The sequence below is a fragment of the Mesoplodon bidens genome, assembly GCF_964165515.1.
Source record: "Mesoplodon bidens genome assembly, chromosome: 6".
NCBI classification, from domain to species: Eukaryota; Metazoa; Chordata; class Mammalia; order Artiodactyla; family Ziphiidae; genus Mesoplodon; species Mesoplodon bidens.
The window spans coordinates 2,692,645-2,707,720 of NC_138162.1; the positions used below are offsets into that span (position 1 = coordinate 2,692,645).

Consider the following 15,076-nt stretch of genomic DNA (forward strand, 5'->3'; position numbering starts at 1 on the left):
GACCAGTGGGCTCCATCAGGCGAGGGTGCTGGAGGTGGACCGAAAGCTGGAGGAGAAAGAAGGAACCTGCTCCTTCCTCTCGGCTTCCCGCCAGCCTCCCATCAGCTTGCAGCTCCCCCGGCAACAATTCTTCACGTTTTTCCTGAAGTGGCAGCTGAATCCAGTCTGCAGTTTCTCCAATGAGCACAAAATCCACTTCATCACGTTGCTGCCACTCAGGGGCAGCAGCTGCTGGCATCCCGTCCTCGGGGTCTGGGTCTCTGCCCTACTGGGACCCTATTCTTGGTGCAGAGACACCAGCTCCAGCTGCCAGCACCCCCTCCTCAAAAGTCTGAGTTTCAGCTCTTTGGTGTCCCTCCTCTGAGTTTCTAAATGTTCACAATTCCATCCTCTTCTCTTTGGTCCTTTTGCTTCCTGCAGTTACCACCTTTGAGATACTTTAGAGGTCTTTATTTTAACCTGAAAGTTACCTAGTTAACAACTTTGTACCTAATGAACAATCCCTTCTATTAATCTCTCTCTGGTCAAATCATTGGTGTGATTTCTGTCTTCCAGCTGGACCCTGACTAAGTCCCTCATCAACTATACATATTGCCAATTTCTTCTCACTCTGTGACTTTCCTTTTCACTCATTTTAAAAATAAGCTTTTTGGGCTTCCCTGGTGGCGCAGTGGTTGAGAGTCTGCCTGCCGATGCAGGGGACACGGGTTCGTGCCCCGGTCCGGGAAGATCCCACATGCCGCAGAGCGGCTGGGCCCGTGAGCCATGGCCACTGAGCCCGCGCGTCCGGAGCCTGTGCTCTGCAACGGGAGAGGCCACAACAGTGAGAGGCCCGCATACCGCAAAAATAAAATAAAATAAAATATTAAAAAATAAGCTTTTACGTTTTAATTTAGGACAGTTTTAGATTTACAGAAAAATTGCAAAGACAATACTGAGAGTTTCCATATACCCCACAAACACACCATACATGTGTATATTTTCTTGTATATGCATTTAAGATGATAAACTTCCCTCCAGGCATGATTTTAACTGCATCTTACAAGTTTTGATATATTGTATTTTTATCATCAATTAAAATACTTTAAAATTTGTACTGTGAATTTCTCTTTGACCCATGAGAAACTTAGAATTTTTTTTTTTTGGTATCCCTAGGTGGGCTCGAGAATATATTTTAAAGTAATCATATATAGGGGTTTTCTTCTAGTATCTTTTTATTGTTGTTTTATAGACTATGTTTCTTGTGACCCTTTTCGCCTAGGATTTAAGTGCTTTGAAATGTATCGAAACTGATTCACGGACTGGCATGTAGTCAATTTTTGGAGATGTTCTGTGTCCTTGTAAAGAATGTGCATTCTACAGTGGTGGGTTCAGTGTTCTTGAATGTCCCTTAGGTCGACTTCCTGAATTAGCATTAGGGGAAACCGTAAAAATGAAAGTTCAGTAAGGAAAGGGACAGATACCAAACGAGAGTATTATTGCAGAAGGATTTGGAGGTGGGTGCGGAAGGAAACAGACCTAGTTTTCATGGCAGAATGGGGACCTGGCCCGGCTGGGTGACATGGGTTAGTGGGACACCTGGTTTTGAGAGAGTGCGTACGCCCGGGACAACATGAAATTATTAAAAACAACGCTATAGATTATTAGGGGTGAGAATGCTAATAGCAGTAGCAACAACAGTGGCAGAAGTGGCAACAGCAGACGCAAACAGCAACACAAAGCTACGACCTACACCATGCTACGACCTACAATAACGGTCACACGGCTCCCGCAGCTGCCCCACCCCCAGCGGGAGACCCCGCCCCCTGCCCCGCCCCGCGGAGCCATCGATGGCTCCGGCTCGTGGCGCCCGCCTGCCGGCCTCTGCGCTCGGCTCGGCATGCCTGCGGCGCTGCCATAGCGACGCGGACCCGCAGCCAACAGGCGTCGCCCCGCCCGAGGCGCCCGGCCCCGCGACCCGTTAGCCGCCGAGGCCCCACGGCGCGGGCGGCCGGGGCGGCGACCACGGGGGGCGCGGGTCAGGTGACGGGGGCGGGCGGTGGGGGGACGCGGGGCGCGGGCCGGGCCAGGGGGTACCCGGGATGCCGGGGAAGCAATGGGGACGCGCCCTGGGGGCGTCCTGGGTGCGGGCCGGGCCGGGCGTTGGGGGATCAGCGGTAGCCGGCATTGAGGACAGAGCAGGGCGATGGGAGCGCGGGCCACACATAAGGAAAAGTGAACTTGCATGGCTGGGAAAGCATGAGCAGGGGTGGCGTGGGGCGGGGAAGGCAGACTTCCCGTTTGGTTTTCACCTGACGTCATTTTTCTTTCTGGTCCAGGGGCCTCCCTGATGCTTGGAGCAGAAAGAAGGCGCTGGTGGCTGGGTGAGTACCAGCGTCCCCAGCATGGGCAGGTCACCTCTGTGCCCCATCGAGTTCTTAGGACTTATTTCGCAGATCTAGACACTAACGCTCCAACAAGTGGCTTCCCCAGGATCGTCCCCTTAGTTAATAAAAGAACTAGGATAAGGCACAGGTCTACCTCTTAAACCCAGGCTCACTGCGTCACCGGAGAGCAACTGCAATACTGGAATGTGTCGGTCGGTAGCTTGGTTTAACGCTCTGATGCCAAGAGTTAAGGAGGATTCTGTGCCATATAACCTGCCATTTCTGCTGGGGCCCTTTTCTCCCCAACACCTGACAGCATGTTCATTTCTTTGTAGCATCACCTTGGAGAGGAGCTGAAGACTAGCCAGATAAAAAGCACTGAACAAATGCTGGTTCCAAATCCCTGGCAGGGATCTGAACGCCTCTGCTGTGCTGAAAGCCGACCCAAGCACAGATCGGGAGTGGGCAGTTATAGGAGCTGCTGTCAGTTTCTGTCTAGCTGTACAATGACCTTTCATTCGGGACACCAGATATACCTTTTCCAATTTAGTGGTCCAAGCCGTGGTGTCAGAATCGCTGTAGACACAAGTCCCCCCTGAGGTGGGCACCTCGTCCCTCGTCAGCTGCACGCCTGATACAGTGCACACAGCCGTCACCAGGAAACGCTGCGGCCAGGGCCCTGCTGACCTGCTTGCTGACCCACGTGTGGTTCTTAAGTGTCTTTTCAGAATGCTCGGAGGCTCCTCTCAAGTTTCCTTGCAAAGAACCCTCACAAGGGTGTTGCCTGTGAATGGCCTGAATTTCTCATTTGTACCAGTAGGTTAAAGAAGAAATCCTCAAAAGCCAGCAGCTGAAATACTGGTTCCTTAGTGCATTTAGCACAAAGCACAGGCTCAGAGGCCTCCTGCGCAGGAGCCCAGGAGAGGGGAGGTTCCTGCCAGTGATGAGTGGCCGCGTCCCGCTGGCAGAGAAAGCCCTGTCCGAAGGCTACGCCCGGCTCCGGTACCGGGACACCTCCCTGCTCATCTGGCAACAGCAGCAGCAGAAGTTGGCATCTGTGCCGCCCGGGACATACCTGAGCAGGAGCCGAAGCACGTGGTACTCACAGTATGGAAATGAGGCCATCCTCGTCCGGGACAAAAACAAGCTGGACGTCTCCCGGGACACGGGGCAATCCAAGTTTTGCTCTGTTATGTAGTTCTGGTGTGAAAGCCTGAGCCCAGGCACCCAGCCGCCTTGCTGATCCCTAGTCCTTACTGGGAGATCCTGAACAGTGAACGTGAAGGTTGAGCTGTGGTAGAAGAACCCCCAAATCCCAGAGATGGCGCCCCGGCCCATTCGCAGTCGGGCTGATGGGTGGACTTGGCTCCTGGACTCCATTCTGACCTTGCAGGCGCTGTAGGCACAGGCCAGCTCTGGGGCCTGGCTGGATGCTGTTCTGATTATGCTTCCGAATAAGTCAAGCGGGAGGGACACCCCAGTTACAGACCACCTCTTCACATTCTTACAGGCTGTTCTTTAGGATTCCCTTCTGCCTGGTAAAGAGTGGGTCAGATCTAGAAAAAGGTGAAGGAATTGGCATCATGTCGGGTCGCAAATCCAACGGCGGGACCAAGATGTGCAGGACCAAGATGGATTCACCCTAAGTGGTCATCAGCAGCAGCATTTCAGCAGGGACTTTGTGGCACTTGAGTTTTGAGTCTAGTAACCAAAATGATCACTGCGTGTGATGCACTGTGATGGCTCCTACACTAGCTTCCTGATGCTGGAGGTCTGTGGGGCAAAGGCATCCCCAAAACATTAAGGAAACCCCCAAATTATTAAGTTACACGAAAGTTGCTAACAGTGATTTCAAATTTAATCACAGGGCTGAAATAGGCAGGTTCTCAGCCGACAATAGTTCAGTGTCTACTCCGAGGCTGCACCTCCCGGCCACCTGCAGTGTTTGATGTGCGTGGGCCGTGACCACACGCAAGCAGCCTCGGCCCACCTGTGTGGGCAGCTTTATGAGTCATTTTTAAAGGATTTGCTGTCTGCTGTAATTAAGGTCTGTGTGGCGAGGCAAACGTGGAAGTGTCTTTTGTCAAAGCTGAGTTTTCTTTTCTAAATAAATCTCCTTTAGGAGCCGCCTTCCTTCCTCACTCCTTATTTTGATCTGTTTGCTCCTAATATCCTAACTTGGCTTTCAGGGTTTTTTGTTTTTGTTTTTTTTTTTTTTTTACAACAGTAACATCTAACTATTGCTAAAAACCCCAGTGCAGAAACGCACGAAGCGCCCTCCCCAGAGGCAGCGGCCGTCAGCAGCTCGGCGCATGCGTGTGCCGAGGTTCCAGAGGCGGCGTCCCGCACCACGCAGCATCTGGTTCTGTGACTTTTTGCTCAGCTGTACAGACGGGGCGATTACGTCACGCTCCCAACGGCCTGTTGGCAGCGCTCCCGTGAGCCCACAGGTGGGCAGAGACCTTCCCGCTGTGCATGCACACGGCACGTCCTGGGCTTCCCTTTGCGTGGCTCCTCATGCAGGCATGCAAGCTGGTTAGCAGACAGCATCCAGAAGGGAACTGCTGGGTCAGACTGCTTTCCCCCGACGTCACGTGTCCAGCCAGAGGCCGGGTCCTTGCGCAGGGAGCCTTGGCGTGCTTACTGCCTCAGGTGGGGAGGCTGGAAGGCAGATTTCCTTAAGCACCTCCCCAAGGTGAAGAGGGAAGCCTGTCTCGTCGACACAGTCAGGAAGGACTCTGCAGTAAAGGCTCGCCCGTCCAGGCGCCCTGACACTGGGATTCCCCAGTAGACAGGCCTTGTCAGCATCTCTGCTCTCCTTCGACTTCAGTTCAGTTTGGGAAGGCGGCAAACTTCTGACTCAGCTGGAAGGCCTCTGTGCTGCATGCTCGCTGCCCCTCAGACTAACCTAGAAACGGGCCGTGGTTGGCTCAGCCGCAAGCACAGAGGCCGTGGCCGGGAAAGCAAGCACAGGCCACGGCCGCCGTCTGCACTGGTCGGGTGTGCAGGTGACCCACGTGCCCTGGGCCACTCGCACACAGCTGGCACTGAGCTGCTTAGCGAGCGGGGAGGCCACGTCTGCCCTGGGGACGCCTGGGCGGCTGGCCTTCCCAGCTGGGGCTGGGGATGCCACGGTGGACGTGCCCAGTCCCCGTCCTCGGGGAGCTCAGCCTGGGTGACGGGGGGCAAGCGAATACAGGGGAGGGGGGCCTCGGGCCTGGACTCGGGCAGAGCCTTCTCCCGGGACGTCCCTGCAAGGCTTGGCTCCAACGGCTGTGACTGTTTTGAAAGCGGCGTCAGAACTCGGCATTCGTCTCGATTCCTCCTTCATTGCTTGCCGCCGCCTCCACTGTGTGCCAGGTTCCCGGCCGCATGGACGAAGCCTCAGCGCGCACAACGTCGCGACGTGGTTTCCTGGAAACGTCCGTTGGGCCAGCCGGACGAGCGTTTGATGCCTCTGGTCCCGGAAGGCACCTCAGTGCAGACTGAGGGCACAGCGGGGACAGAGGATGGATGACCGGGCAGGCGGGAACCGAGGCGACCGAACCTGTGGGTCATGGAGGGGGGCGGCCCATCCACAGAGCTGCTGACCTGAAAAGGTGACAAAGACGCTCCCTAAATCCCGGGGCCTCCCCACCCAGGCTTTGGACCAGAGCCACTGAGCTCTTTAAGACCCTCTTAGATGCTTCAGGTATTCCTGCCAGGAATATGAGCGGCTTCCCCCATCGTCACACGCCAGCAAGGGGAGAGCTGGGAGCCCAGAAAGCACAGGAAAAGGCACCTCTTTTTTTTTTTCTCTTTTATTATGAAAACAAAACAAATGCCCCAGGAGAAGGGTCCATGATTACCAGAAACATCAAAGAGTACTTTCTACCATTTTTATTCTGTTGTGTTGAGGCCAGCGTTGCAATAAACAAGCTAAAACTACTTACATTGGACTCATTTTCAGTAACTGACATTTACAGGAATATACTAGAAACGGCACTAAAAAGCTTAAGAAAAGTTACGGTGAACTTGCATGCACATCATACAGAAAAGTAACATTTTAAATATAACAAAGAAAAACCTCCTGCAAGTGTTATGCCAGTATTAGGGAACAGCGCTACACCAGGTGTAACAAGTCTTTTATCGTGGGCGGTGTTCCCCCCACCCCCCTCCAAACTGTACAAGATGTGAATGTTGCAAAAGAACAAAAACCAAAACACAGAAAAGAAAAACGTATCTTAACAGTTTGTAAGCAAGATGAGTGAGCAAGCGTCTCTGGAGTTCAGCTAACAGCCCAAGCCGCCCCCTCGACCCCCAGGGATCACAAGGACTGTTTCAAAGCCATTTCCGTGCCCCGCACGAGGCCAACCCACTGAACACAGGCCCTTAAGCCTGGACAGGCTGCCCTCCGGTCCTCGGCACTGGAACTCCACTTGCCCAACGCAGAGAAATGGAAATGGCGAACACCCACAGGCTGACCTCGGGGGGGGGTGGAGGAGGTCCCCCCAAAACTCTGAAATCAGTTTTGAAGTCTGGACAGAAAGCCTTAAAAAACCCAATGAACTACAACCGCTCAGCACGGACTAAGCCCTCCGGCAGCGTCAAAGCCAGCAGATCTTTCAGAGGAAAGGAGCACAGGTGGCTGAGACTCCACATCTCTCCCAGCACAGAACCAGCAGGTAAGGAAATGCTCCCGCTGTGCTCAGCTCTAGGGCCCGATGTCCCCCGCTGAGTGGCTGGCACAGGTGACCCTCCCCGCTCGTGACTGGAGGGGCGCCCCACGGGAGCCCCCAGCACCTCCAGGCCCCCCGGCTGGGGTCTGTTTGTTACTCAGACGCGTGCGTGCTGCATACTGCCCATGAGATCCTGCTTCAGGACCTTGCATCCTGTCGTAATTCCTTAAATTCATAGGTTATTTACTCCATTAAAGATCTGCTTAGAAAACACCTTTGAAAAACAGGGCGGCTTTAAAAAATGGCAAATCTAAAATCCATTTATATTTTTATTACAAACAAAACGTAATGAAAAAAGTTGAACAGACTGGCTCAAAACTCACCCAAAGGTCAGAATCACCAGCAGTCAGAAAAATGGTAATCCACCATCCATCGCCTCATCAGAGTTCTACACCCATCAGAGGTATCCTCTAGCCTTCAGTGTTAGTGGAATCCAAGTCGACTTTAGGATCTTTAGAAACCACCGCCCGTTAGGATACCAACGACTAGTCCCCCGATCCATCCAGAAGTGCTGGCAGAGAACTTGCCACCAGACAAGAGGCCAGGCCACCCCTGGCTCCACCCCCAGCACCCCCCTCAGTAAAGTCTCACGGGGAGAGAGACTATTGCGGTCACTTCTGTGCTAACTGGAAAATGCATGAGCAGGGAGCCCCGTGCCGCCACTGCTGGCGGCTGGAAGACCGCGTGGGGCAGCGGGGGCCGCGCCCCTCTCCTGGAGGTGGGGGGGTGAGGGGTGCCCCATCCGGGGGCCCTTGCATTCCTGGCCAAAGCCACAATGGTCAGAGCGTAGGCAGGCAGTGTGGATGGGGCATCCCTGCACTCAAAGGCCGTATGGCAGCCTCTGGAGAAAACAAAACCAAAACATAACCTTCTGTTAAACTCTGTATATTATTATTATTATTTTTTACAATAGAAAGTTAAAAATCAAGACTTAGATTTACTATACATTTTTCTTCTCTCAGATTACAAAGTTTATATTATATAACTGGGGTTCCCTAAATTGAAGTCTTTTAAAACAGTCCTAAGAGAGACCAGAAGTGAATACAAAAGAACTAAACAAACGAAATAAAAAATCAGAATGTGCTGCAGCTGGAAGTCGTCTACACCTGTAAGTCTCCAAATTTCATACACACACGAAAAAGAACAAGAACAAAAACCCCAGCAGCCCCGAGAGGAGAGCAAGCGCACACAGACGTGATTGAGCACCGGCACGGGGACAGCAGGCTGTAGCACCTGGAGGTGAGAGGCCCGCTGGCCAGCAGGGTCTGGGGCTCCCCTTCAAACCATTTAAAAGGCCTGCGTCTCTGCCACTTTTTTTTTTTAATGTGTTTCTTTTGCAGTTTTGTTTTTCTTTCCTTTTTTTTTTTTAAAAAAAAAATGACCAATGATCTTAATAAATAAAGTATTCATATATACATGAAACTGGGACAATGGTTCCGGAGTGCGTGGCAGCGGCTGGGCTGGGGACACACGTGGGGGCTGGCCTTTTGTAGAAAACTGCTGAATCTTACAAAAAAGTCTCCTTCTGTATTTTTTTTTTTTTATCTTTTTTTTTTCTTTTTTTTTTTTAAGTTGAGGTAAAAGTTTCAGTGTTTGGGAACCCGCGCGTCGCACACGCAGCCACCGTGTTCCCTCCCGGGAGCTCCCGACGCCACAGAGATCAGAAAAACTCGGCTCCCTTCCACGCCCACCCTCGCCGGTCCCCCACCCGCGGGAGCTCTGGCTGCAGTGACGATGACCCCTCCCCGCTTGGGCCCAGCCCTGGCCCTCACGGCAGGGGCGGGCACGGCTGTCCTCTGCCCCTGCAGAAAGAGGTGACCCCTCGGACGTGAGCGTCAGAGCCCAGGCCCCCGAAGACAAAGACAAACGCCTGTTCGCAAAGCTAACAGCTTTCACATACGGTACCATTTCCGAGACATCTCCTTTGGAGAAATTCTCGCTGGAGCTACAGACCAGGTCAGGCGTAAGAAAAGGGATTTTGCAAGAACCTCCGGATCACACCTTACGTGTTTTTCTACGGCCATCAGGTTAGCGTTTGAAGTTGTCATCTCCAAGGGACTGAATTCAGTTACGAAGGAAAGGCGTTATGCAGATTCACAGCTTCTCATAAAGTCTAACGGACACACACGGAAAGATCTTTGACCTATTAAAGCCAAAGCTGGAAGATACCATAACACTGAATTAAAAGGAGAACCTGCACACCGTGGAACGGACACAGCATATTAACCATAGAAGGGAGCACTGCAGAGCTTCGGCGAGGGCGACGTCCACTGGTTCTGTCCCGTCCCGTGAGGGCCCAGAGTTTACTCCGAGTCGCTGCTGTCGGAGCTGGATCCGCTGGAGCTGCTGCTCCCGGACTCAGACGAGCTGCTGCTGCTGAGCCGGGAGGGCCCTCCCGAGGGCGCGGAGCCTGACTGCTCTGGGGGAGACGCGCGGGTGAGGGGTGCGCCCCCCACGCGCCCCCCACGCGCCGGCCGCCCCTCCCTCCTCGTGAGCCTGTCCGTGACCCCCCGGCCCCCCCCACCCTCACATGCCCCGACCCACCCGATCCTGACCCGGTCACGTGATAAACCTTAAGAGATTTTGTTGAAATGCAGCAACGCGTTAACGAGGTTGTGATGGTGTAAGAAGTGCGTCTGGTGCTCCTACCCTGTTCCCAGCTCAGAGCCCCGAAATCCCCTGCAATCTCCCGAGTGGCAACAACGTCTTTTACTGCTAAGGAGCCCCTTTAGCTCACACCTGAGTTTACGCTCACGAGTGACTCGGGGCGGGGGGACCCCCCCCCAGGGCCACAGCCCAGGGCTGCTCTCCAGGAAGACCATGTGACCCGGGGCGGGGACTTTCAGCTCCCCCCTGCCCCCGTGGCCGAGGAGGGGCGGGGACTGGAGACTGTGCTCCAGAGAGAACTCCCGGTTCAGGGGGCCTCCAGCTGCTGGGAGGGTGGTGGCGGGAGGGGCCTGGAGGCTCCACGCCCCCACACCCTGCCCTGTGCCACGCGTCCACCTGGCTGTCCCTGAGCTGTGTCCTTTATAACAAACCACAAGGGGCTTCACTCAGAATTCCTGAGTTCTGTGAGCCGTTCTAGCCAATTGTCAAACCTGAGGAGGGGGTTGTGGGAATCCCCGATTTACAGCCCGTCAGTCAAAGGCACGGGAGGCTTGGGACGTGCACCTGGCGTGTGACGGGCGGGGCTGAGCCCTTAACCGAGCAGACAGCGTCAGCAGGGAACTCAACGGCTGGACACCCTGCTCATGTGGGAGCTGGAGAACTGGCGTGAGAAAAACTCGCACGTTTGGTGTCGGAAGTGTGAGCAGAAACAGCTCAGAGGTCAACACATCCAAGTACACTTAGAGGCCGGGAAAAAGTCAAGGCGATCTACTGCGAGAAACTGATGGGACGTGCGGGGACGTGGCCGGTCATATGAAGAATCCAGTCACACGTGCTGAGCAGTAATGGTGCCCTCCCCGGGGCTAACGCGAGGGGGGGCCTCTCAGCCATCAGTGGGAGCGGGCAGGGCTCCGAGCCCCAGCTTGGCACTGGGCAAGTGGGGCCAGACAAGGCTGTGGCACCTGGCTGCCGCATGACCAAGACTGGACCTAGAATCCGACCGCCACCTGGGCCCCACTGTCCCTGGGACCAGGACAAAGGTATTTGCCTTTTCTTACAGGCCCCGGGGAAAGGAGGCAAGGAATCAAATCACCTGCTCACCTAAAATAAGACCCCGAGTCCACAGAGCAGAGGGCCTGGGGCCGGAAGTCAGACCCTCCCTCCGCCTGTGACACTGGCTAACTGGCTGGGAACTAGTGTTCCTGTCTGAGGGCAGCCAGAAAGCCCACTGCTGGGGGCCAGGAGCCACTGAAGCTGCGGGGTAGGACCCCAGTCCCTCCCAAATCATGGGGTCCAGCCCCCCAAGACCACAGCTGGGCCCTTCCAAAGAGCCGTCTCCCAGGGGCTCTGCAAAGGGGCGCTTTCACACACGCCTGTCATCTGCTCAGCCTCCCTGCAGGGCCGGGCTCGGGTCCCAGTTTGCAGATAAGGAAATCAGGGTTTCGGGGGGTCAACAGCCTCCTCTAGGGAAACACAGCTCGTTACGAGGTGGAGCCACAGGCGCAAACCCAGGTCAGCAGCCCCTCCCTCCCACTGCCCTCTCCCCCCCGACAGAGCAGCACGAGGGCCACGGGTACCTCTCTTGGCGGGCTTCTTGCTGTTGCTCAGCTGCCCGCTGACATCCTGCAGCCGCCTCTCGAGCTCCTTCTTCTTTTCCTGAGCCAACTCCTCCTTCGACTTGGCCGCCTGCTTCTTCCCGCTCGTGGCTGTGGAAGAGCACGGGAGCTGAGGCCACAGGCGGGGAAGGGCGGGCGGCCCCAGGGGCAGCCCACACGTACGGAGGCCCCGCCACACGCGAGGCTCTGCAACCGTCACAACACTCCTGAGCTGGGACAGACCACCCCCACTGCAGACGGCTGCACAGACGGCGGCACCCCCAGGTGAAAGGCAGAGCTGCGGCTTGAGGCCCTGACCCCCCAACTCATGGTTTTCCTTTGCCACGGCCGAGGCTCTCCCTCGGCCTCAGTGAGGCCCAGACTCCGCCCTGGAGCCCAGTCCACCACCTGGCGCGCCTGTGCCAGCACCTCTGAGTCCACAGGCGACTTACCGAGGGGCAAACGTGCCGTGACTGCAGGAGGTCACGCCATGCTCCATCCAGGAGAAGGCAGCCTCCCCCCACAGAGCGAGTGAGGACCAAGCAGCCCGAGGGGGCCACACACAGCATCAGGTGCACCCTGGATGTTGTTCCTCGGGGCCGGGCGGGTGCCCTGTTCTCCTGCCACCGTGGGGCTGCCTGGGGCCTCCTGCCCTTCCTCTCACTCCCCAGGACCCACTGACCCAGGCAGCGACTCGTTCCCGTCCAGTGAAGTCATCGACTTCCAGGGTGAGCCTGAGCCAGTGCAATCATCCGTCCTGGGAGGCCTCTGGACCTCCACCCCAGGCAAAGGGAACTGGTCTGCCCAGGCAGGGAACCATCGACAGGTCGCCTGCAGCTCAGGCCCCAAACGGAGCCTCAAGAAGGCTTGTGGTGAGGGCCTTAGCTAGCATTTGAACGAATGGGGCTGGGGACCGACCCAGGGGTCCTGCCTGCTCTGGGGAAGGATGAGGCACACAAGTGCTGCCCACCTGCCCGGGAGCAGGGCGGGAAGAAGTGCTCTGGCTGGGGTGGGGCCGCAGCTGGTCTCAGCTAAGCCCCCGCCCCCAGCTGAGCAGTCAGCAGCTGTGTCCCTGCATCCTCGGGGCACAAGGCAGAGGAGGGGCGAGGAGCCTGGCGGCGTGCGACCCACCCCCACCCCCACCCCCACTCCCGGGGCTGCCTGGCTGTCTGCTCCGGGACTGAAGGGGTGATGGGGAGGGGCGCCAGCAAGGCACCCCGTCCCGACGACTTACAGAATGGCTTCCTTTGCTTTTTCTGTAAACAAGACTTGACGTATCTCTCTAGTTCCCGCAAAGTGGTGGGTTTTAGAGTCTCAAAGTCAATCTCGATCTCGTCGGGGTTGGAGTCCCTGAGCGAGGGTTCCCGCGACTGGATGATGTGCACTACCCGGCCCAGCTTCTCCCCCGGTAGCCGGTTGATGTCCAGGCTGAGCTGGCGCTTCTCATCGTAGCTCATGGGCAGCCCCTCTTCCTCCTCTTCCGAGTCATAGGAGGCCGACGCTTGCTTGCCGCCTTTCTTCGGCTGTCTGAGGCAGAAGGCAAGGAGCATCATGGCGTGGAGCACCCCGTCCCCATCCCTGGAGCCCCCCGACCCCACCCAGCCCCTGCCCCACAACCCCGAGTTCCCCCCCCCGCCCCCCCAGACCCTGACCCCTTGCCCGCCGGCCCTCTTCCTCTCCAGGACCAGGCTCTCTTACCAAGGAGCAGCCCAAAGTGGTACCCCAGACAGAGAAGCCGGGCTACTGCCTGGAGATGCACATACATCTCCAGGGACACGGAAGACCCTGCTCCAGAGGTCAGAGCAGAGGCTGCTACCGGCCTAGGGAGGCCTCGGCCAGGAAACAACCGTGGTGGTCAGCTCCCCTCAATGCCCCACAGGCATCTCAAGCACGGCAGGTCAAACTCATCTCCGTATTCAAATATCCCAGAAGAAGGCAGGAAGGGGGACAGAGGAATAAACAGCAGGGACAGAAAATAACGGAACGGTAGGTGGAAATCAAACAGTGTCCACAATTACATTAAATATAAACGGTCTAAACACACCAGTTAAAAGAGAGGGGTGGTCAGACTGGGTAAGAACCAAGACCCAATTTACATGCTATCTAATCTACACAACCCCCCTTGAAATATAACGACAGAGGTAGGTTACAAGTAAAAAGGTGGGGGAAAAATATTCCGTGTAAATACTAATCAAAAGAAAACCGCAATGGCTGTGACAATTTCAGGCAAAGCAGACTTCAGGAAAAGGAATGCTACCAGGAAAAAGAGGGACACTGTATAATGATAAAAGAGTCAACTGACCATCACAGTCCTACAGGTGTGTGCATCTAAAACCAAGCTTCAAAATATATAAACAGGGCTTCCCTGGTGGTGCAGTGGTTGAGAGTCCGCCTGCTAATGCAGGGGACATGGGTTCGTGCCCCAGTCCTGGAAGATCCCACATGCTGTGGAGTGGCTGGGCCCGTGAACCATGGCCGCTGAGCCTGCACGTCCAGAGCCTGTGCTCCGTGACGGGAGAGGCCACAACAGTAAGAGGCCCACATACAGCAAAAAAACAAACAAACAAACAAACAAACAAAATATATAAACAAAAGCTGATGGAACTGAAGGGAAATAGGAAAATCTGCAACTTTACTTGCAGGATTCAACCATTCTCTCTTGGTAATTAATAGAACAAATCAGCAGAACAGAGATGATCCCAACACCATCATCAACCAAATCAACTTATTAACTGACATGTTTTTGTCTGTTTGGGGTTTAAAGGTTTTTTTGTTTTTTTTTTTTATATACATGTATCTATTATTTTTCAAATTCTTTTCCTATTTAGGTTATTACAGAATATTGAGCAGAGTTCCCCGTGCTCTACTGGAGACCCTTGTTGGTTATCTGTTTTAAATGTAGCAGTGTGTCCGTGTCAACCCCAAACTCCCAGTCTATCCCTCCCCCCCACCCCCACCCCGACCCCCATCCCCCTTGGTAACCATAACTTTGTTCTCTAAGTCTGTGAGTCTGTTTCTGTTTTGTAAATAAGTCCATTTGTGTCTTCTTTTTAGATTTTTTTTTTAATCTTCTAACTGACGTTTATACAACACTCCACCCAACAGCAGGAGAATACACGTTCTTTTCAAGCATACATGGCACGTTCACCAAGACAGACCGTATCCTGGGCCATAAAATCTTAACAAACTTTAAAATGTTGAAAACATACAAAGTGTGTTCTCTGACCCTAGAAATCAATAACTGAAAAATATCTGGAAAAATCTCCAAATATCTGTAAACCAAACAACACACTTCTAAATAATCCATGGTCAAAAAGGATGCCTGAAGGGAATTAAAAAATATTTCTAACTTAAATGAAATCACAATATATCAAATTTGTGGGGCACGTTCAAAGGGACTGAATTCGTGGTTAACGACCTTCCAACAGTGAAACTCCGGGCCCAGGTGGTTTCACTGGTGAATTCTATCACACATTTAAGAATTAATATACCAAGGCTATAAATCGATCCCAGAAAACAGAAGACAAGAGAACACTTCCCAACTCAGTTTTGAGGCCAGCATTGTACAGACGCCAAAACCAGAGACAGAGACAGAACAGGGAACCTGATTTCTGCCTCCCCCTGCAAAAGGGAGAGAGGGAGGAGAAAACCCCTGACCATTCTCACTGCCCCTCTCGATGGTGCCACTGCCCGCCCAGCTATCAAAGCCCAAGTCCCCAGCTCTGCATGCCCCTCCTCCTACGTCCAGGGACCAAGGCCTGTCCATTCTGCCTCACAGACAGCTCTCAAA

The 15,076-nt window shown here is 54.4% G+C and overlaps 2 protein-coding genes across 3 annotated transcripts in view; one reads left to right on the plus strand and one right to left on the minus strand.

Moving 5' to 3' along the window:
- The first annotated feature begins 1,929 nt into the window (after positions 1 to 1,929).
- Positions 1,930 to 9,295, plus strand: BRD3OS (BRD3 opposite strand). 2 transcript variants are annotated; one of them, XM_081237317.1, is made up of 3 exons: positions 1,930 to 2,017; positions 2,319 to 2,363; positions 2,702 to 9,295. In XM_081237317.1, exon 3 carries the CDS (start codon positions 3,310 to 3,312, stop codon positions 3,562 to 3,564), a length of 255 nt encoding a protein of 84 aa, XP_081093443.1. In that variant the 5' UTR covers positions 1,930 to 2,017; positions 2,319 to 2,363; positions 2,702 to 3,309; the 3' UTR covers positions 3,565 to 9,295. The 2 variants fall into 2 exon arrangements, with proteins under 2 accessions (XP_081093443.1, XP_081093444.1); XM_081237318.1 differs by having other exon boundaries at positions 1,937 to 2,022.
- Positions 9,296 to 9,368: 73 nt separating this feature from the next.
- Positions 9,369 to 15,076, minus strand: part of BRD3 (bromodomain containing 3) — a 32,622-nt gene continuing 26,914 nt past the window's right edge. The window contains exons 10-12 of the mRNA XM_081237316.1: positions 12,521 to 12,813; positions 11,269 to 11,397; positions 9,369 to 9,503 (exon numbers count right to left, since the gene is read on the minus strand). Of these exons, the coding sequence (XP_081093442.1) occupies positions 9,388 to 9,503; positions 11,269 to 11,397; positions 12,521 to 12,813 (538 nt within the window). The 3' untranslated portion in view covers positions 9,369 to 9,387. The remainder of the gene's footprint in view (positions 9,504 to 11,268; positions 11,398 to 12,520; positions 12,814 to 15,076) is intronic.

Coding starts and splice junctions, on each gene's coding strand:
- BRD3OS (XM_081237317.1), top strand. CDS start 3,310: ATGAGTGGCCGCGTCCCGCTGGCAGAGAAAGCCCTGTCCGAAGGCTAC.